Source organism: Leptonychotes weddellii, chromosome 4, assembly GCF_054177405.1.
Source record: "Leptonychotes weddellii isolate Sample4059 chromosome 4, ASM5417740v2, whole genome shotgun sequence".
NCBI classification, from domain to species: Eukaryota; Metazoa; Chordata; class Mammalia; order Carnivora; family Phocidae; genus Leptonychotes; species Leptonychotes weddellii.
In genome coordinates, this window is record NC_138372.1 from 18,691,406 (window position 1) to 18,711,345 (window position 19,940).

The 19,940-nt window shown below is 54.2% G+C and overlaps 2 protein-coding genes across 2 annotated transcripts in view; both read left to right on the forward strand.

Moving 5' to 3' along the window:
- ZDHHC18 (zDHHC palmitoyltransferase 18) overlaps positions 1-12,524 on the forward strand; it is a 23,416-nt gene extending 10,892 nt beyond the window's left edge. Inside the window, exons 3-8 of the mRNA XM_006739557.3 lie at positions 5,575-5,724; positions 7,225-7,362; positions 7,474-7,522; positions 8,060-8,162; positions 9,574-9,686; positions 10,587-12,524. Coding sequence (XP_006739620.2) covers positions 5,575-5,724; positions 7,225-7,362; positions 7,474-7,522; positions 8,060-8,162; positions 9,574-9,686; positions 10,587-10,704 — 671 coding nt within the window. The 3' untranslated portion in view covers positions 10,705-12,524. The remainder of the gene's footprint in view (positions 1-5,574; positions 5,725-7,224; positions 7,363-7,473; positions 7,523-8,059; positions 8,163-9,573; positions 9,687-10,586) is intronic.
- SFN (stratifin) lies at positions 10,587-19,940 on the forward strand. Its single transcript, XM_006739553.3, has 2 exons — positions 10,587-10,686; positions 18,704-19,940. Exon 2 carries the CDS (start codon positions 18,708-18,710, stop codon positions 19,452-19,454), a length of 747 nt encoding a protein of 248 aa, XP_006739616.1. The 5' UTR covers positions 10,587-10,686; positions 18,704-18,707; the 3' UTR covers positions 19,455-19,940.

The window sequence follows — 19,940 nt, forward strand, 5'->3', positions numbered from 1 at the left end:
AGTCCCGCATCGGGCTCCCTGCTCGGCAGGGAGTCTGCTTCTCCCTCTGACCCTCCCGACCCTCCCCCCTCTCATGCTCTCTCTCTCTCAGTCTCTCTCTCTCAAATAAATAAATAAAATCTTAAAAAAAAAAAAAAAAGAATGCTTATTTCCTACAATTGGTTATTAAAAAAAAAAAATTGTCTCTATTGAAACTTAAGAGGTGGAGCGTTGTGGTCAGGAATGGCAGAGGGACTTGTCTGGCACTAATAAGCTGTTGGCAGGAATACGTGGAGGAGGAGTTCAGGGCCGGGGTTGGTCCGCATGAATAAACAGTGGGACAGGCTGAGGGGCATCCCTGCACATTCAGAGGGGCATCCCTGCAAGGCCTCCTTTGACCCAACTTGGTGAGGGCCCCGGTGCATCCAGGGGGCTCCCTTGCTCCAGGGGGACACTTTCTCCCCCGCCCCTAGCTCTTGGCAACCCAAGGAAGTTGGGTGTGCAGAGCTTTACTTCCTCTTTCTCTGCGTTCTCGAGAGGAGGAAGCCTGGTCCCCGGAGGCCACAACATACTGGTAGGAGTCCCCTGCCTGCCTGGGGGCCTGTGGGAACCCAAGTGAGGATTCCAGGAATTTTCTCCTCCTCTTTCCTCAAGTGGGTCTGTGGCTGCCCTTCACTCACGGATGAGTTGGGTTCTGAAGTTTGGTAAATAAGTTGTTTGGAATATAGTTTTTCATGGGAAGAACAATAATAATAATGGCTAGTGTTTATTCAGCTCTGACCCAGTGCTAGATGTTTTGCTAATAAGCCCACTTGCTGAGTTCTTGCTTCATCTTCCTTTACAACACTAGGAGGCAAGTTTGATTATGTCCTATTTTCTTTTTTAGCAGATGAGGGCACAGAGAAGTTAAGCCACTTGACCCATATCACATAACTAGTTGTGGTTGGGCCACATACATATCTGTCTGGCTTCAAAGCTTGTGTCCAAGCCTGGAAGCCGCAGTGGGCAGGGATGAGAGCTGGACCTGGCCCATGGGGTAGGGTTACAGGTTGGGTTTGGAGTAGCATCAAGAGTTTTGGAAAGAGGTGGAGGATTGTGCAAGCTGGAGTGTCCCAACGTGAACTGTGTGTCAGGACTGAGGCTCCTGTGAATCTAGCCCCGTGCTCAGGGCTGTCCTGCAGCATCGCACTGAGCACCCGCCACAATCCTGTGAGTCTGAGACTGTCTTCTCTCCATTGGACGGATGAGGAAGCCGAGGCTCCAGGAGGTGAAGGGACTTCCTTCGGTAGCGAGTGGGTAGCAAAATCATGTTTCAAACCTAGTGTTGCAGACTCCAGAGGCCATGCCAACACAGCTGTTAGTAAGTACTCACCAAGCGCCAGTTCCTTTCCAGGTACTATTTCTGATCCTTCTATAAGCCTTCCAGCCTGTTGTTATTTGTCTGCTTTTTCACATGCAACCACAGGCTCACAGAGGTTCAGTCCCCTCCCTGACGGCACTAGCTCGTGAATGGGAGGGTCAGGATTTGAACTCTAGGCCTGCCTGAGTCCACAGCATGTATTCTCTCCTCTTTGCCTGCTCCCCGATGGCTCATGGGCCGGGGACTGCCTGTTTCTCCCACCAGCCCTGTCCTCAGCGGGCATGCGGTCTAGGGGGAGAGACAGCGTCCCGTACACAGCAGCCCCATCACAGCCCAGCAGGGAGCAGGCGCTAGGTGTGAGGCACAAGAGCCCCCATGGCAGCAGTGCTCAGAGAAGCTTCTGGAAGACTGGACAGGGAGCAGGAGAGTCCTGGTGAGCAAGGAGAAGGCAGGGGCCAGGGCTTGGTCGGAACAGGGGCAGGAAGCTGAAGCTGCAGGGACTCGGGGAAGAGTGGTGGGAGAAAAGCCAGGAGCAGAGGTCGGGCCCAGTTGTGGAGGGTCCTAGTATCAGGACAGGAAGTTGTCCTTTATCTGGTTTTTAGGGGAGGCCAGTGAAGGGTTGTAACTCAAAAGGGGTTATTTAGAGAAATGTGGTGGTGTGTGCAAGGGGGGTTGGAAGGCAGAGGGGCTGGGAGCAGGGAGCCTTCTGGGGAAGCTGTTTGGTGATAGGGGCTGGCCTGGGTTAGGGCATTGGGAGGAGAGTGAAAGATTATGAAGGAAGATCCTGACGAGGCCTAGCGACTGGCCGTGAAGGGGTAAGGGAGAAGGAAGGGTCTGCAAAGGGTCTCCAAACGGAGTTTCCCTGCCTCTGCAACTCGCTGGCTCTGTGACTTTGGGTAACTTCCCTAACCTCTCTGGGCCTGTTTTCTCATTTGTAAACTGAAGGGGTTAGAAGAGAAGCAGGCAGTGAAGGGACAATTTTCAAGTGTTCACTCTGTGCTAGGGGCTGTGTTATATGTTCTTTGAGGTTCTTTCCAGCTCTTGGACTGTGCCACTGGCAGAAATAAGGAACCAGGCAGGGTTAAATAACACTCATTGTGACACTTTAAAATTTAAAAAAGACCTCAAACCCAAGTTTTTGGAAACTTGGGTTCACATCTGGGTTCTGCCACTTCCTAGCTGGGAGTGGCCTCGAGCACGTCACTTCACCTCACTGAAAAGTCTCCTTAACTGTGACCTAGAGGTGGTAATGATAACCTTACCTCCTGGGATGTTCTCAGGGTTCAAGAAGATAATATATGCAACGTGCTCAGCATATAGTAGGTGCTCAGTGTTTCCTCTTCCTTGCCTCTTCCTTTCTTTCTCTTTATAATTCTGTGTGCTTCTTCAGCATTTACTTTGTGCCACTTAACGTATATTAACTCATTTAACCCTCACAACAACCCTATGATGTTATTGTTATTATCCACATTTCAGTGATCAAGGAAACAGAGGCACAGAGAGATTATCTGTTACTATCCACATTTCAGTGATCAAGATACTGTTATTATCCACATTTCAGTGATCAAGGGAACAGAGGCACAGAGAGATTAAATGACTTGCCCGGTCGGACATCTAGCATACGCTGTCGTTAGGAGAAAACCAGCTAGTAAGAGGTGGAGCCAGGATTCATGCTCCGTTCTACCCGTTCCTTCCATCTTACAGGTGAGAAAACCGAGGCTCAGAGAAGTTCACTTGACTTCAGCAAGTCTGGCAAAACCAGGTTTCAGAGTGTGTCCACTGACCTCACACCCCCTGCCCTTTACCCTGCTGCCGGTTTTAAAGAAGAAACGTTCGGGTGCTGAGCTCCATTTTAAACACATGGTGGTTGGGGTGATGGTGAACAGCCTAGCAAGAGTCTGTTTGGTAACTGGAATGTGAGACCCAAGTCCGTTTGCTTCATTGATGCATGCCAGGCGCCTAGAATAGTGCCTGGCCCCTGGTAGGCAGTCCGTAAGTTATTTTCAAGGCACGTGGCCAAACTGGAGATGCTGTCTGGGGAGTGCATTCAGTAGAAGCAACAGCTGGGAACATTGCTAAGGGCTGGGGATCACAAGCAGCTTCATGGGACTGTCAGAATTCTGTCAGGAAGGAGCCACTGCTTTGGGGACTTTGGTCCTTTGAGGCCTGGGGGACCAAGAGACTCAGTGGGTAGAATTGTGGGCTTTTGCATGTGGCAGACCTGGGTTCGGATTCCTGTTCACCTGCATCTGAGCTTCATGACCTCGGACAAGTTACTTAAACCTCTTTTTGTTAAGTTTTCACTGAAGAATAATGGGCTTACAAGATGTGTACAAATCATAAGTGTTCTGTTTGTTGAGTGTTCACAAACCGAACACACACATATAATCAGCACCCAGATCAAGAAACACTATATGAGCAGTGTCACAGGACCCTCCCCCCCACCCTTGTACATGTCAGGTCTGTTTCTGGATTCTCTTTTCTGTTCCATTGATCAGCATTTCTACCCTTGCACCCAAACCAGGCCTTCTTAAGTACTAGAGCTTTATCATTAGTCTTGAGATCTAGTCATATAAGGCCTTTAGCTTTTTTCCTTCAAGAATGCCTTGGCTATTCATGGCTCTTTGCATTTCTGTATAAATTTTAGATTGAATTTGTCAATTTCATCTCCCCCAAAAAACATACTGGGATTTTTTTTTTTTTTAAGATTTTATTTATTTATTTGACACAGAGAGACACAGCGAGAGAGGGAACACAAGCCAGGGCAGAGGGAGAGGGAGAAGCAGGCTTCCCGCGGAGCAGGGAGCCCAATGCGGGGCTCGATCCCAGGACCCTGGGATCATGACCTGAGCTGAAGGCAGAGGCTTAACGACTGAGCCACCCAGGCAGCCCATACTGGGATTTTTGACTTGAATTATGTTGATGTGCAGATTGATTTAGGGAGAATAAATCTAATTCTAATGCTGAGTCTTTTTTTTAAAGATTTTATTTATTTATTTGAGAGAGAGAGAGAATGAGAGACAGAGAGCACGAGAGGGAAGAGGATCAGAGGGAGAAGCAGACCCCCTGCCGAGCAGGGAGCCTGACGTGGGACTCGATCCCTGGACTCCAGGATCATGACCTGAGCTGAAGGCAGTTGCTTAACCAACTGAGCCACCCAGGCGCCCCTAATGCTGAGTCTTTTAATCCATGAGTACAATATATTTCTGCATTTCTTTTCCACTTAAAATTTCTATTATGAAAAATTTCAAATATACAGAAAAGTGGGAAAATACAATGAATTTCTACATGTCAGTAAATAGTTGTAATTAGTGTCTCTTATTTATATCTTATATACTTATGACTTCTTTCTTTTTTCTTTAATTTTTTTAAAAGATTTTATTTTTAAGGAATCTCTACACCCAACATGGGGCTAGAACTCACAATCCCAAGATCAAGAGTCACATGCCCTTCTGACTGAGCCAGCCAGACACCCCTATGCTTATAATTTGTAAACCATTTCATCGTAAATTATAGACATTATAGACACTTTATCCATAAATACTTCAACATGTGTCTCCAAAATCTAAAGACAGCCTCCTGCATGACCACAATTCCATTATTACAGCTAGGAAAATTAATAGCTCCCAAATTTCTAACCTATATTCCTTTTTCCCCAGTTCCCCGCCAAATGTCTTTCTTGTTGCTGTGTTTTGTTTTGCTTTTCAAGACGGGATCCAATCTAAGATCATGCATTGCATTTGTTCGTGTCTCTTAATTTAGAGCCATCTCCTTCTCTTTGTAAGTGACATTGATTTTGTTAGAGATCAGGCCAGTGGTCTTGTAGGCGTCCCACATTCTGGATCTGATTGCTTTCTCATAGTGTTGTTTACTTTGTCCTTCCATCTCCTGAACCTCCTGGAAACTGGAACTTAGTTCGGGCTTGACTAGATTCAGATAAACCTCCCTAAGTCTTCCCAGGGTCTCCTTCTCAAAGTTGTATACAGCCAGCGGTGCGTGAGCCGGTGTGTAAAGCTTTAGCACAGGGCTTGGCATACAGCAAGTTTCGGTAGGCTGTAGCAGATCTTCATAGTTGTCCCCGCCTTGGGCCTGCATTTTATCCCAGTGGCTTGTTCCCAGGAAGCGGTTTCCTGAAGGCTTCTCTTGTCCCTACTAGGGAGCAGTGGCTTCTCCCCAGCCGGGGCTCTTGGCTCCGGGCTCGAAGATCCCCCATCTCCCTCTCCTCCCGCCCTCAGATAACACAGGCAGTTCCACATACCGGCCACCCCCTCGGACCCGGGAGGTGATGATCAACGGGCAGATGGTCAAGTTGAAGTACTGCTTCACCTGTAAGATGTTTCGGCCACCACGGACGTCACACTGCAGTGTCTGTGACAACTGTGTGGGTAAGTGGGAGGCAGCAGGGAGTGATGCAAGGAGCCCTGGAGACAGGGGAGTCACTCATGGGGGTGAGGCTGTGTCTGAATCAGCCAGAGCTGGGCAGGAAGTCTGCTTCACCCACATTTGCTCAGACCGAGGAGGGGCTATAGGGAGAGGCGTAGAGTGTGACCAGTGGTATCTTGGCTTCAGCCCAGGATTGGTAGATTCTTTTCCCCCAGCTCTGAAGTATGGGGCAGACACAGAGAGGCCCTGGACCCTTCTTCCAGGCCTCAGCCTGGTTCTCAGTAGGTCCAAGCTTCCAGGAACCAGAGACTGGAGCAATAACACTCTAGATACTTTTGGGCCAGAAAGAGAATGATTAATCATCCAGTGGCCCAGGGCCAGCGATACTGAATGACTTTGGATCTGATTCCCAGGGTTTGGGAGGGACAGAATCTGGGAACAGAGGAGTTCAAGCTGGTAAGGTGGAGAGGATGTAGCCAAGATTGGAAGCTAAGCTCCTGACCCACAATTGCAGTGGTTGCCGGGGAACCAGAGACTGTTTTGTCTCCTCTTCTTGCTCACCAGAGGCCAGACAGCCCTGATGGGGACTGGGGGTGTGCCCCTGGGAGGGTGTCATAAGGGAAATGCTATGTAAGAGGACCCAGGCAAGCTGAGCCGTGGTGACTGTATGGTTCCCAGGCAGTGAGCTCATCACACTAGCTCAGCGCTCCCTGAGTGAGAGAACAGCAGAGAACACCCATGACAGTAGGCAGGGAAGTGGGTGACTCAGTGAGTGTTATTCATCCCTGAGGACCCACCCCCCCCACCTCCCCCATGAAGAGTGCTGGCCATGGTGTGAGGCCTGCAATGGGCTTGTGATCCATATTCTCACAGGGGACTTTTCTTACCAGTCTGGGTGTGATCCAGGCCTTTCATGCCAGCTCTCCGCAAGTGACAGAGCAGCCCAGCCCCTCCCTGGGCCTCTAGTTCTAGAGCAAGGAATGGGGATCCTTGGTGGTTGGCATGTGGCCAGGGTCATAGGCCAGGCAACAAGTACTTTTTTGTGGATCTTTGTACCAGGCACTGCTGGACCCTAGGGTTCAGCTCAGTGTGAGGCCAAAACAGACCCCCTCATGGAGTTTACAACTGAGCAGGGGTCCTTGGCCAGGCCACTAGTTACAAATAAGTATGTAAACACATGGGCCAAGCGCTACAGATAAGGAACGGGGCGGATAACAGAGGGCCCTCACCTTGTCTGGGATCAGAGGCGTTCTTAAGGAAGTGGCTTTGCAGCTGAGTCATGAAGGGGGAATTACCCTTAACCAGGTGAAGAGACAGCGAATGTGGGGCAGTAGGAACCTGTGCACAAAGGTCCAGAAGCAGGGAGCGTCCGAGGAACGGTGGGTGGGTGCGTGCAGAGAGCCTGGCGGGGAGGAAAGCCCCAGCCGTGGCGTGAGGCCTCTGAACACCTGTGGTGGTCGCAGGCCAGGGACACTAACCCGTCTCCCCTGGCCCTTTTCCAGAACGGTTTGACCATCACTGTCCTTGGGTGGGCAACTGTGTGGGGAGACGGAACTACCGCTTCTTCTACGCATTTATTCTCTCCCTCTCGTTCCTGACGGCCTTCATCTTCGCCTGTGTGGTCACCCACCTGACGCTGCGTGAGTTGGGGTAGGGGGCAGGGGCAAGCGGGATTGGGGGGCCAGCAAGCTCAAGTCAGGGGGCTGTGGTCACTCTCCGAGCTGTGCCCGGTCCTGTTTTTTCTTGCCCAGGCTCTCAGGGAAGCAACTTCCTCTCCACTCTGAAGGAGACACCAGCAAGATATCCTTTGTGATCTGGTGGATGCCCTGGTGGGAGCAAGGCCCCTTCACTGGGGTGGGTTCCCACGCCTCCTATAAACAGAGGGGAATGGTGTAGAGCCAGTGTTTGTCCTCAAGAATAATCCGCTGTACCAGCTGCTTCTGTTCCTGCCCGGGCTAGAACTGATCCTAAGTGGCCTGAGCAGGGGGCTGGGGTGTCCAAGAACTCTCAGGAGTCCCACAGTCCCTGTCTTCCCTTAAGACACCAAGCTTCCTGGACCATGTCCTATATGGGGTTCTGGGTGCCTGGAATCCTCATTTCCCTCTACTGTCCATTACCCATCCTGCTCTTGAAGGGGCTCCCAAGCCCTCCTTAGGGCCCAGGAGGTGATCCTGCTGAGAAGTGGTGAGTGGGCCACAGGAAGGTTACAAACTCCCTTCCTTTCTGAGGAAGTAGCTCATGGAAGGATAGGTGAGAAAGGCAGAGCGTGGCAAGCTCCCAGGCTCAAGGGAGGCTCCCGGCCCTGTCCCCGTGTGCATCCTTGACCACCGTGCTCACTGTGCTGGAGTTGGTGATCTGCTTCTTCTCCATCTGGTCCATCCTGGGCCTCTCAGGGTTTCATACTTACCTCGTCGCCTCCAACCTGACAACTAACGAAGACGTGAGTAAGGCTGGATCCTGGGCGGGGTCCTGGGAAGGAGGCAGGGCTGAGGGAGCCTGGAGCGGCCACCGTGCAGCCTGACTCTCGGCTGCTGGGGTGACATGGGTGGAGACACTGCCTTCCAGCTCTCACGGCTTGGCCCCGGGAGACCCTAGTGCAGGCTTCGAAGACCCCGTGTGCCTGGGCCGCCCGGCGCGGCTTTCCCGCTAACCGAGAGGCAGCGCTGCACCGTAAGCCATTACGTTAGCCCGCGTGTGCCTGTTTCCAGAGTTCTTTTGGGGTCCTTTTGCCAACTCTGAAGCAGAAGGAAAAGGGATGCTTTTCTCCCGTTTGGTGGCTGAGTGAGCCCCAAGGTCACACAGCTGGAAAGGGACAGAGCCAGGGCTGGGGCCGGAAGCCACGGCTCAGCTTCCTGTGCCCCCCACCACACCGCACTCGGAGACTGTCAGGGTGTCCCTGGGCTCCCTTACCGAGGGGGACAGCGAGGACAGGACCGGGAGGCCGTCTTGTGGCCCTCCACCAGCAAGCATTGTTTGAGCACCCCTGTGTGCCCAAGCCCGTGGGCCAGACCTGACGTCCCCTTCCTGTTCTCGCAAACAGTAAGGAAGCACATGAGAGCACCTGCGCCTCGGCTGCCATCACGTATGCTCAGAGGCCCATGACCAACAGAAAACACATTTTTTGACCTCAGCCTCTCATTCCGGGAAACAAAACTTAGCACTCATGTTGGGGTATCATGTGCCGGATGATTGGTACAGAGCAGAAATGACATCAGCCAGCATCTCCCAAGGCGGTTTCGTGGGTGCTAGTTCTTCAGCATGTTACTGGGGGTTAGGTAAAAAGATGTGTGGTGGCCAAGTAAGTTTGGAAAACTCTGGGCTAGAGTCAGGCAGGTGTCCTTCCTTGCTAGACTCCCCGGTGCCTTTGATCTGGCTTCGCGGATCTAGAGACGGGCAGGATCTCATCGAATGCCCCACTGACGGTGTCAGAGTTCCCTGTTTTTCAAATGAGGATTGAGATTCAGAGAAGTGGCCTCTCCAGGGTCATCAGTGTGTCGGTGGCAGGGCCAGGGTTCACAGCCAGGTCAGCCTGAGCCCCGTCCCCTTGCACGACCTTCACTCGTAGGTGGCTGGCCAGGGAAGAGAGGATGCACCCAAAAGGTTGCCTTTGGAGGCTTCTCTGGCTGGGCTCTGTTCTCTGTCCTGATGAGGGCTTCTTCCTCTCTGCCAGGTCCCCCCAGATCCAGCAGTCCCCCACACTCACTGAATAGCCCGGGTTAAAGACACATCCCCTCCAATAGTCTATCCAGAATTGGTTTCAGAATTCACCAGTTTTTCCCAGCCTCTAGACCTCCCTCCTAAAAAATGGAAGCAAGGGAGGTACCTGACTCAGACCTCCTTCCTGCTGGCAGATCAAAGGCTCGTGGTCCAGCAAGAGGGGCGGTGAGGCCTCCATCAATCCCTACAGCCATAGAAGTGTTATCACCAACTGCTGTGCTGTGCTCTGCGGCCCCCTACCTCCCAGGTGAGCCAGGGGTAGCGGGGAGAGGTCCCAGGGCCTGGCCTGGCCAGTGCAGGGCAGCCCTGTGAGTCCACACCTCTCAAAGAGGTTCTGGAAGCAGCAGACCTCTCCTCACAGCATGGAAACCCTCTGCCCACCATCCCCTGCAGAGTGTACTCAAGGCATTTGTCACATAAAAGAATTCTGTGTAATTAATAACATATGCTCATTGTAGAAAAAAATTAAGTACAAAATATTAAGAAGAGTATTAGATATCACCTGTAATCTTGTTCGCCAGGGATCACCACAGTTAATGTTTTGGCCACGCTTGAGCAACTCTCCCCTTCTGGTGCTGATGGCCTCGTCGGGTGGGGGGCCTCCATCCTCCCTCCTGGCGGGGGCGCCCTGGTGGCTCAGACCTGCTGGGAAGTGCCCCTCTGTCTGCACACCAGGGGGCGCCAGAGCGCCAGAACAGCTGTTAAATTGCAGTGGACGCTGTGGGAACAAGACTTCGCACACTGTCCACCCCCACCCCACCAGCTTCTCCTGCCTGATATGCCCGTCATGCTTGCCGTGGGGGTGGGGGTGGGTGACAGTGGGCATCGCACTAGTTCCAAATGCCCTTCCGTCCTGCTCTTCCCCTTCCCCGCAGCCTGGCTCTGTGGCAGCCAGACAGCAAAATGGGCTGCTTTGAATTAACAGGGAATAAATCCGGTGGCCAAAACCAGGTGTCCAGAGTGCAGAGTGGGCCCTTCTGGAAGGGAAGGGTCTTGAGCCCCCAACTGGAGATCAACTCCCCTTTCTCAGGGTTTCTAGGACTAGGTCTTTCCTTGCCTGGGAAATGGCCTGTGCCATTCGGCCCCCTGGCCTGGATCACTGGTGTCGGGCGGGGGCCCTCACATGTCCCCTCTTGTGTTTTGGAAGCCTGATTGACCGAAGGGGATTTGTGCAGTCTGACACCGTGTTGCCCTCACCCGTCAGAAGCGATGAGCCAGCCTGCGGAGCCAAGCCCGACGCCAGCATGGTAGGAGGCCACCCCTGAACTGGGCTCAGTACTTGCTACCTGCTGGCCTGTCCACCCCTCTGCACTCACCTGCCGCCCTCCACACCTGCTGGGACCCTCCCCATTCCACCCACGGGAAGCAGAGCCGCCAAAGACTCTTTCGTATTTATTTCCCACCCTGCGTGGCTTTCCCCACACCTCCATGGCTGTACCCTCTGCTCCCCAAACCCAAGTTCCCACAGCCTTGGGCCCTACATCCCCCCAGCTGATCAGTGGCAGGAGTGACAGGAGAGAGAGGCCAGGGCCCCCGAGGCCGCGAGGGGGCCATGCCACGTCTCTGCCTGTGCCAGGGCAAGCCCTGTGTGAGTGAGGGTGCTGACTGAGTGCGATGCCTCCCAGGTAGGGGAGCTGCTGGGCTCTGCGCAGCCCGGGTCCTGGCGGTGAAGCAGGACCCACGAGCATTCGGCTCTGGACAGCAGGCTATAGGAGAGGATGCCTCCTCCGTGGGCTGCTTTGGTTTGTGGGCTCCTTCATTCTCTTTGTGATGATCATTGTTCTTCCGTTTTTGTTCTTGTTTTTTATATGGGGATGGCCAGTGGGATAGAGCTGGGGTTCCAGATAGAAAGGGCAGAGGTGGGGGCGGGTGGGGGACAGCCTGTGTCAGAGGAAGCTACCCAAGACCTCAGCTCCTGCATGACTCCTGGGCAGCACACTAGGAAGTGGGGGCCTTGCCCCCTCGCTATCCATGGAGGGTTCTCTGAGGGATCCCAGTCTGGCGCCCCACCTCTCTCCCAAGTCCGTTCTTGGGCTGGGCGGGTTACACTCATGCTGGCAATACTTGAAACGGGTTAATTAATGCTGGGTATTTTGCACAATTTTATAGACCTCTTTTCTACATAGCATTTTTTAAATGGAAGAAGAAAAAAAAAAGTCAGCCACATTGCTCTCTGTGTAGTGCCAGGTTAAGGATTATCAGAAGGCAAGTTGGTTTTAATAAATTTCTAAGAGAACTTCTGGCTGGGGAGTGTGTGTGAGTGTGTGTGTGTGTGTGTGTGTGTTCGCATGGGCCCTTGTGCGAATGAGGCTGGCTCCCACTTCCCTACACCCCCTGGGCTGCCCCTCTCCCCGCCGTCCCCCTCGGGTGTCAGCGAGCAGCAGCAGGAGCAGCCTGAGCTGTGGCCACAGGGAGCCTGTGCGTGGATCACAAGAGACCCTTGGGTTGTCGCTGCAGCTCAGCCCCCCTCCTCCTGCCTTTCCTTCCTCCTCGGACATTAGGAAGCCTGGGACCTGCCCAGACAGGCTGAGGCTGGGCGGGGCTGATGGGGTAATGGCTGGGGGGAGCGGCTGCCATTCTACAAGCCACACTCCCTCCTCTGGGCTCTGAGTATGCGACCTAGTGCCAGTGGCTAGAGGACGGGGAGTCTCTGCCCACTGGAAGACTCCGTCCAGAGAAAAGGGAGGAAAGAGCAGGGTGGTCCAAGAGGCAAGGGCCAGAAACTCAAAGGATGTCCCTTCTCTGCTGGAAACTATAGCTTCTTGTCAAAATAGGAAATTGTTCTGTCCCCCTCCTTGGCCCTTCAGGTGGCCTGAAGCCCTGGGAAAGTGACGAGGAAGTCCTCGCATCTTGCCCTTCCTTGCTGCAGAGGCTAGTGGGTCAGAGGCAGCTGAGAAATGGCAGTCCCAGAGGGTCCCCTCTGGGAGAAGCAGCTCTGCCCTAGTGTCAGGACCCTGGGCCATGCTACAGCGGTGCTGGGAAGTGGGGAGGGAGCTGGCTAGAGGAGGGGACTCCCACCTGCCTTTTATTTAAGCCAGTATTCTTTGTTCCTGCTTGTAATAAAATTTTTGTTTTTAAGAGTTGATTTGCTTTGGTTTGGTTTTTGTTTGCTCTTTCTTTGCTGAGGCTCCAACTGGCAGCCCTCTGTTCTTTCAGCCAAACTTGGTCTTTCCTGGGGAGGCAGAAGGCAGGAAGCCCAGTGATATGGTTAACGTTCTCCTCTCCTGGCTGAGTCTGTCTGCTGGAGGCCGAGCAAGGGGGCGAGGCCCCCATGAGCATGTAAGAAGAGGCCATCCTGTCCCCTCTTTGTCCCCTCTACTTTCCCCTGCCTCCGGGACTTAGAGACTCCCAGGTTCTTTCTCCTTGCTGTGTTTCCACTCTGACGCCCCAGGGACTGCCCAGCTAAGAAAAGGTTTCTGAGACAGTAGATTCCAGTTTGCGAGCCGGAGCCTCCCTGGCCCCCAGCCCCACCTGGGCAGCAGGGCCCAGCCAGACAACTCATAACACTGGCCCGCCTCTCTGGTATCTCCCCCAGGAGGACACCTGTCAGGATTTTGCCATCTCCTGCACAGCCTGAGGGGAGCTAACAGGCCTCTTTGCAGAGGGTTAGCTGGTAAGACCGTACCTCCCCTGTCAGCCAGCACTGCCCGCCCCCCTCACACACCATCTCGTCCTCATCGCATGCCTTGCCAACCCCATGGAGCCCATTCATCTGTCTGGTGTGTGGTGTGGTGTGCGTGCTCGCGGTGGTAGGGCCGCCAGGGCTTCCCCCCCCCAAACAGAAGGATCGGGGCGTGAGGGCAGGGCTAAGAGCCCAGCCCTGCTCTGGACTGAGGAAGTAGCTTCACGCAGAGCAGCTCTCCCACTGGAGCAGGAGGTGAAGGGCGAGGTTGGGGAGAGGGGGGCGTACCTGCTCTGAGCGGCTTGGGCCTGTTCTGCTGGTGGCCTGGTGTGCAGGAGCCCTCAGTCACCAACACTTGGGTCCTGGCTTTCTGTCCCTGCCGAGCTCTCACCCGCCCGTTTTCTCTCCTGCTTTGTTGCCTGCCGCCCAAGCCTCGGCCCTTCTGTGGGGAAGAGGCAGGTGCTGGGGTAGCCCCTGTCCCCGCCAGCGCCCCTGCAGGCCTCCTGTCTCCTCCCAATCCTGCTAACCCTGTCTCTTCTCCTTCTTTGCCATCCTGCTGGGATCTCCAGTGTGTGCGGGGGCTTAAGGACCTCCTGAGGACCGCTGCTCTCTGCCTCTCCAGGAGTGGCCTGAGGGGCGCCAGGCACCCGGCACCTCCACCTGCCTAACCTGTGGCCCATCTGCCACCGTCTGTGCCTACAGGGTCTGCCCCCAAGCCTGCCCCCCACGTGTGCTCTCCAGAGCCCTCCACAGGGGGCAGGGACTGGCCTCTTGCCCCCATCCCCACTCCATGCCAGCCAGAGTGTAGAAAGCCATAACGCAGCTGTCAGCACAATGATATAATACTATGCTGAAACTTGCCCCCTTTTCCACTTCCCGTCCCCTTCCCCAGATCCGTAAGGTGTCAAGACTCTGCAGGAATCTGGCCTTACAGCCTGCCCCCTCCCAGCATCAGGCATAGCCTTAGTGGAGCCGAGCAGGTTTCTTCAGGAGCCTCTGGGGTGTTGGTGGTTGATGACGCTGCTGAACAAGTTTGGTGACTGTTCTAAGCACAACCGGTTTGACACTGTTCCCACGGCCCCTCGGCCCCTCGGTCCCCACTACCCCAAGTAGGTAAGATGCAAGGAGGATGCTTGAGCCCTTTGCCCCAGGCACTGAGGGACTGAGCTAGCTCTGACAGCCCTTCAGACGAAAGGAAACTGGGCTGGGCCTAGGAAATCGGCTGAGTCCACGGCCGGCCGGGGGCTGCTTGTCTGCCGTCCTGTACCTTTTTTAACCGAAATAAAGATTTCCCTCTTCTTGCCATATCCTTGGCTGTCTGGTGCCACCTTTAGTTGGGGTCCAGGGGTGAGGCCTGTGATGAGTGGGCAGAACATCCGGCTTACCCTCACCGCCAGCTTTGTTCTAGTTGGTCAGCACCGTTCCGGAGATTTAAAGATTTATTTATTGAGTGAGTGGCGGGGTGGCAGGGGAGGCGGAGGGAGAGGATCTTAAAGCAGACTCCCTGCTGAGCGCAGAGCCCGATGCAGGGCTCTGATCCATGAGATCATGACCTGAGCCGCAACCAAGAGTCTGTCGCTTAACCGACTGAGCCACCCAGGCGCCCCTGTTCTGGAGATTTAAAAGAAGAGGCGCAGTGAAGCCAGAAGTGACACCGGAAGTGTAGCCAGTGTCCTCTTCTAGAACTGGTCTTAGTGCTAGAGACCTTCAAGCCTTAGCTGACCTCAACTCTGAAAGTCCCACCAAGATGGGACTGTCACCCCTTGAACTGAACACAGTCCGGGTTAACAATCTCATGGACCCTTCCCTCCCCCCAGCTGCTGCCCCACACCGAGATACACGCACTGTATGCTAAGAGCTCACAAATAATTATGGCAGCCCTTTAGCAAGCGCTAGCCGAGGGCCAGGCCCATTTTCTCACCTAAACCTATGAGAAAGGTGATGTCAGCTTTTTTACAGATGAGGGAACTGAGGCGCAAGGAAGGCACAGGAGTTGCGCAGGGTCTCCCAACTGATAAAGCAGCAAATCTAGGATTCGAACCCAATCTCTGCCATAACCTCTGACCCTTCTGCACTACCCAAGGAATGAATAGGGCTGCTTCAGGAGGAGGGGACCTCAGAGGGAAAACCCAGCTAGAGGCTGTTATTCACAGCCATCAGAGGGCTTAGAGGTGATCTGTGCTGGCCTCCTTGTACTGATGGGGAAACTGAGGCTCAGAGGCAGGAAGGGACCCTCCCTTTCCCCTGAAAGCCCTTAAAACAGATTTGGGATGCAGTCCCTAGGCTGACATTCCAATCTCTTTCCACTAACTGCACACTGTATCCTAGACTGGACTGGTCTAGGAGATGTGGGATACTCTAAACAACAGTGCCTTGAGGAGAAAAAGACAGGATAGCTGAGTCACTTAAAAGTAATCTAATATTCCCTCCCAAAGGCAACTAGTAGGGTGAGCCCTTGGCTGGATAACTGAACTCTTGTTTACAACTAACCAGGGGGAGAGGTGTCATACCTTCCTCCAGTCACCTGTTTAATTTGATCATTCCAAGACTGGAAAAAATTTCATAGGAAGTTCTTCCTGGATTCTAATCACTCCCTCCTGCTATATTCAGAGTCCTGTCTTCTGTTCTCAGTGCAGATAGATAGCAACAACTGGTGGCTGCCTTCTCTGTCACAAGCCTGTGATTACCAGCTAAGGATTGGCTGCCTCTTGAACCTGCTGGCGGGATGGATGCTATATGGAAGACAGCAGGCAGGAGGAGGAAAGCCCCCTTGGCCGCAGTCCCGGCTCCTGTCCTGCTGACTCAGGCGACTGACGGTGGGACTCCGTGCCCTGCCAGGGCCTGCCGCCTCCTGCCTGCCTGGGCTCCTGGACTTGGGAAACGGAGGCCTGGAGGCAAAGGGAGGTGTCTGAGACAGAAACTGAGTCAGGATCGACAGGCTAGAGCAGGCAGGGTAGCCTGGCTCCCAGAGTCACCCCTAAGCTTCAGCAGGGGAGGGGGAGGAGTGAAGAGGCTTCCTTTCGCCCTTCTCTCTTCTGGCTGTGCTGAGGGCATGGAGCTTGTGGTCTCCACCACCAGGTCTCCTGGCTTAAGTGATAGGAAGAGAATGCTGCCTTCCTAGAAACAGAGCACCTCCAAAATTCCTAGGCCTGCCAGGCCCTGCCTTCCAGGTTTCTGGTGCTCTGGGATCTCCAGCTTCCCCCCAGGACTTGGGAAAGCCTGAGCTGGATGGCTAGTATAAAGGAAGGTCCCTGAGGGCCTCGGGCCTGCGTAGGCCAGAGGAATGTCAGCTGGAGAGGGAGGAGACAGTGCTGAGTGAGCACATCTGACCATTCATCTGTCTTCCCTCTCTTAGGGACACTCAACAGGGCAGGGTCCAGTCCTCGGCTGAGGCTTGGTTTGGGACCCTTTGTCATTTCACAGAACCCAGCTCCATGTTAGTGCTTTGAGTGTATGTGATTATAATAATAAGATTGGTTGGATTGTTTCATGTGATAATAAAAGTCACCATTCACTCTAGTAAGGGCTTTTCCATCAACTCATTTAATCTTCACAATAAGTCCCATTTTACACTTAGGAAGACAGAGGCTCACAGAGGTTAAGTCACTTGGCCAAGGCTGTACAGCTTCTAAAAATTAAACCCAGGCAGTCTGATTCCAAAGATTCTAGGCTATTCTATCTCTTACAGAAAAATAATACATATCTACCATTGAACAAAATAAGAAAATCAAAAGGAAAAAAATCACTCGGAATCCCACTACCTAAAGATACACTCTATTAAATTAGTATTTTAATGTATTTCCTTTCCATCATTTTCTGTGTCGGTGATCCCATCTGAGCAAAGCCTTAGAGATGTCAAGCCTAAAATCCCTTCTGCTTCCTTGGAAACCCTGTAGTATCTGCCCAGGCATGCTCCTACATTTCCTTCAAAGAGGCAGATCTCATCTTTGGGCCTCAGAGTTCTGGCCTAAGCCTCCCTCCAGGAGGGGAAGGTGGGTATTCAGGCACCAACCAAGAGGAACCAGGGAGGGACAGCCCTGTGAGATGGCCCTGGCGCAAAGATTAAGCTGGCTGGATCCCAGTGAGGGGAGCCCCACCCCTGAGCCCCATCTGAGCTTTCACTAGGGGTGGGGCAGATAAGCAGGAACCCACCCTCACGGGCATGGTGCCAACACCTTCAGGTGAAACTCCTGGCTGAATGAGAACAGCATCCCAGCAAACAGGGACAGAAGGCTGGCAAGAGAGAAGTCTCCCATCTCTGAGGCCTCTGCCAGGGGTCAGAGGGAGGGCCATAGTCAAAGGGAAGGGACAGAGAAATTTCTGAGAGGCAGGCTGGGGGAGGCAGCACTCACCTGGGACTGCTACCCCATAAAACAAAATAGTATGTGTCACCACCTTCTTCTTTATCTCGGTCCTGTCTCTTTCCCCAGGTGCTAGCGTCCCCCCCCTGGGGAACCAAATTGGGCTGAGCACCCAAGTGGCCTGCTTCCCAGCCTTTGACAGACGGCAGGCTGAGTCAGGCAGGAAAGCTGGGCCCCCACCCTGTGGGAGCCCCACTGATACATGATGGCAGGCGGCTCGGAGTGGGTAGATGACCCGGCGTGGAGAGCCAGAGGGCAGGTCCTCAAACAAGTGGCAACAGGCCACCAACTTGAAAGGGAAAATTGTGCTGTGATGGGGAAGGTGTCCAACAAACCTACTGGGTGACTAATTACAAAGGCTGGGCTGGAGCGTCAGGGGCCGCTCGTTAAACACCTCATTAAGTGGCACCCTGAGCAATGCCACCTGTGCATTCTGGGAACTCAGAGGGAACCCTGAGGGGGAGTGATGACCAGGGGATAGAACCATTTCAGGTAGACTCCTGAAGAAGCCTGGATCTCACTTCTAAATACAGCCTGGAGCTCACAAGTCAGAGGCCTTGGCAAGAGGAGCCAGAGGAAGTAGGATGCAGGGGACTTAGTAGCTGTGTGACCCTGAGCACATCTCATCCCTTGGCATTCCCATCTCTAAAGTGGGAGTAATAGTCACAGTCTGGCCCATCTCACAGAGACATAGGAGGGATTAAATTCAATCATGGATGTGAAGGTGCTCGGGAAACTACAGCCCTACCTAAACATAATTATCTCACCTGAACCAAGGTGGGAAATGTATGTGGTAGGATTAAGAACCCCATCCTCCTGGGTGCACCTGTCTTCATGGGCCTCTAGCTAGGCTGAAGCAGCCAGTTGGTTGAAGCCATCCTTGGCCCCTGGAAGAACACCAGGAAGGAGGATGTGATTTGAGAAACTGGGGCAGCTATGTGGGCATTCACGTATTCGAATCCCTGAACAAGAGGGGGCAGCCTGGAGCCCGGAAAGGTGTCTGCAGGTGGGGCCAACACCCAGCCGGATTTCTCCTGCTGACTGCCCTGATGACTCACCCCATATCCCAGCCTTTTACCTTTAAGGAAGGGCCGGAAAGGGTGTGGGGAGAAGAGGAGAGGGAGGCAGGTCCTGGGCCCCAGCCCCGCCCTCTGTCCCTCCCCACCCTTCTCTGGGGCCAGGCCATCCAGCCAAAAGGCAGGCCGAGAGCCGGAGAGGCACAGAATCCGGCACTGGTTTCAAGGCAGCCAGCTAGCCCGCCGCCTGTCTGTCTGTCACCAGAGCCATGGAGAGAGCCAGTCTGATCCAGAAGGCCAAGTTGGCAGAGCAGGCTGAACGCTATGAGGACATGGCAGCCTTCATGAAGAGCGCCGTGGAAAAGGGTGAGGAGCTGTCCTGCGAAGAGCGGAACTTGCTCTCAGTGGCCTACAAGAATGTGGTGGGTGGCCAGAGGGCTGCCTGGAGGGTCCTGTCCAGTATCGAGCAGAAGGGCAATGAAGAGAGCTCGGAAGAGAAGGGCCCCGAGGTGCGAGAGTACCGGGAGAAGGTGGAGACCGAGCTCCGGGGCGTGTGTGACACGGTGCTGGGCCTGCTGGACACCCACCTCATCAAGGGGGCCGGTGATGCCGAAAGTCAGGTCTTCTACCTGAAAATGAAGGGCGACTACTACCGCTACCTGGCTGAGGTGGCCACTGGTGACGACAAGAAGCGCATCATTGACTCAGCCAGGTCGGCCTACCAGGAGGCCATGGACATCAGCAAGAAGGAGATGCCACCCACCAACCCCATCCGCCTGGGCCTGGCCCTGAACTTTTCTGTCTTCCACTACGAGATCGCCAACAGCCCCGAGGAGGCCATCTCACTGGCCAAGACCACCTTCGACGAGGCCATGGCGGACCTGCACACCCTCAGCGAGGACTCCTACAAAGACAGCACCCTCATCATGCAGCTGCTGCGAGACAACCTGACGCTGTGGACCGCCGACAGCGCCGGGGAAGAGGCCGGCGAGGCTCCCGAGGAGCCCCAGAGCTGAGCCGCGGCCGCCCCCTCCCTGCCGCGCCAGGCCCTCTCCAGCACCCCGCCCGTGGCAGAGAGGACTAGTATGGGGTGGGAGCCCCGACCCTTCTCCCCCAACGCTCTGCCCCCCGCTCACAAAAGCTCCAAGGAGAGGGACCAGCTGAGCCAGGGGGGCCGGCTCTTCCTGCAGCTGCCGGCGCTCCTCACCGGTGGTCAGCCCCCCACCCCTGCTCTCTGCACCCCTCCTCCAAACCCCACTGCCATCCGGGCCACCTCTAACCCCTCTTGCCTCCCTCCCGCCCCCGTGTGCCCCTGAATCTTAGGAATTGAGGAGTGTCCCACCCTTGCGGCTGAGAGCGGGACTGTGTGGCAGAGTCTGGAAATGAGTGTGTGAGAGACTGAGAGCGAGTGAGAGCGAGCGCGGAGGACCCAGGATGACAGGGAATGCGTGTCTGCTGGCTGTGACCCTGTTTCCTCTCAATAAAGTTCCCCTGTGACACTC

Bases quoted from the DNA above. Each gene is read 5' to 3' on its own strand.
- SFN (XM_006739553.3), top strand. From the start codon at position 18,708: ATGGAGAGAGCCAGTCTGATCCAGAAGGCCAAGTTGGCAGAGCAGGCT.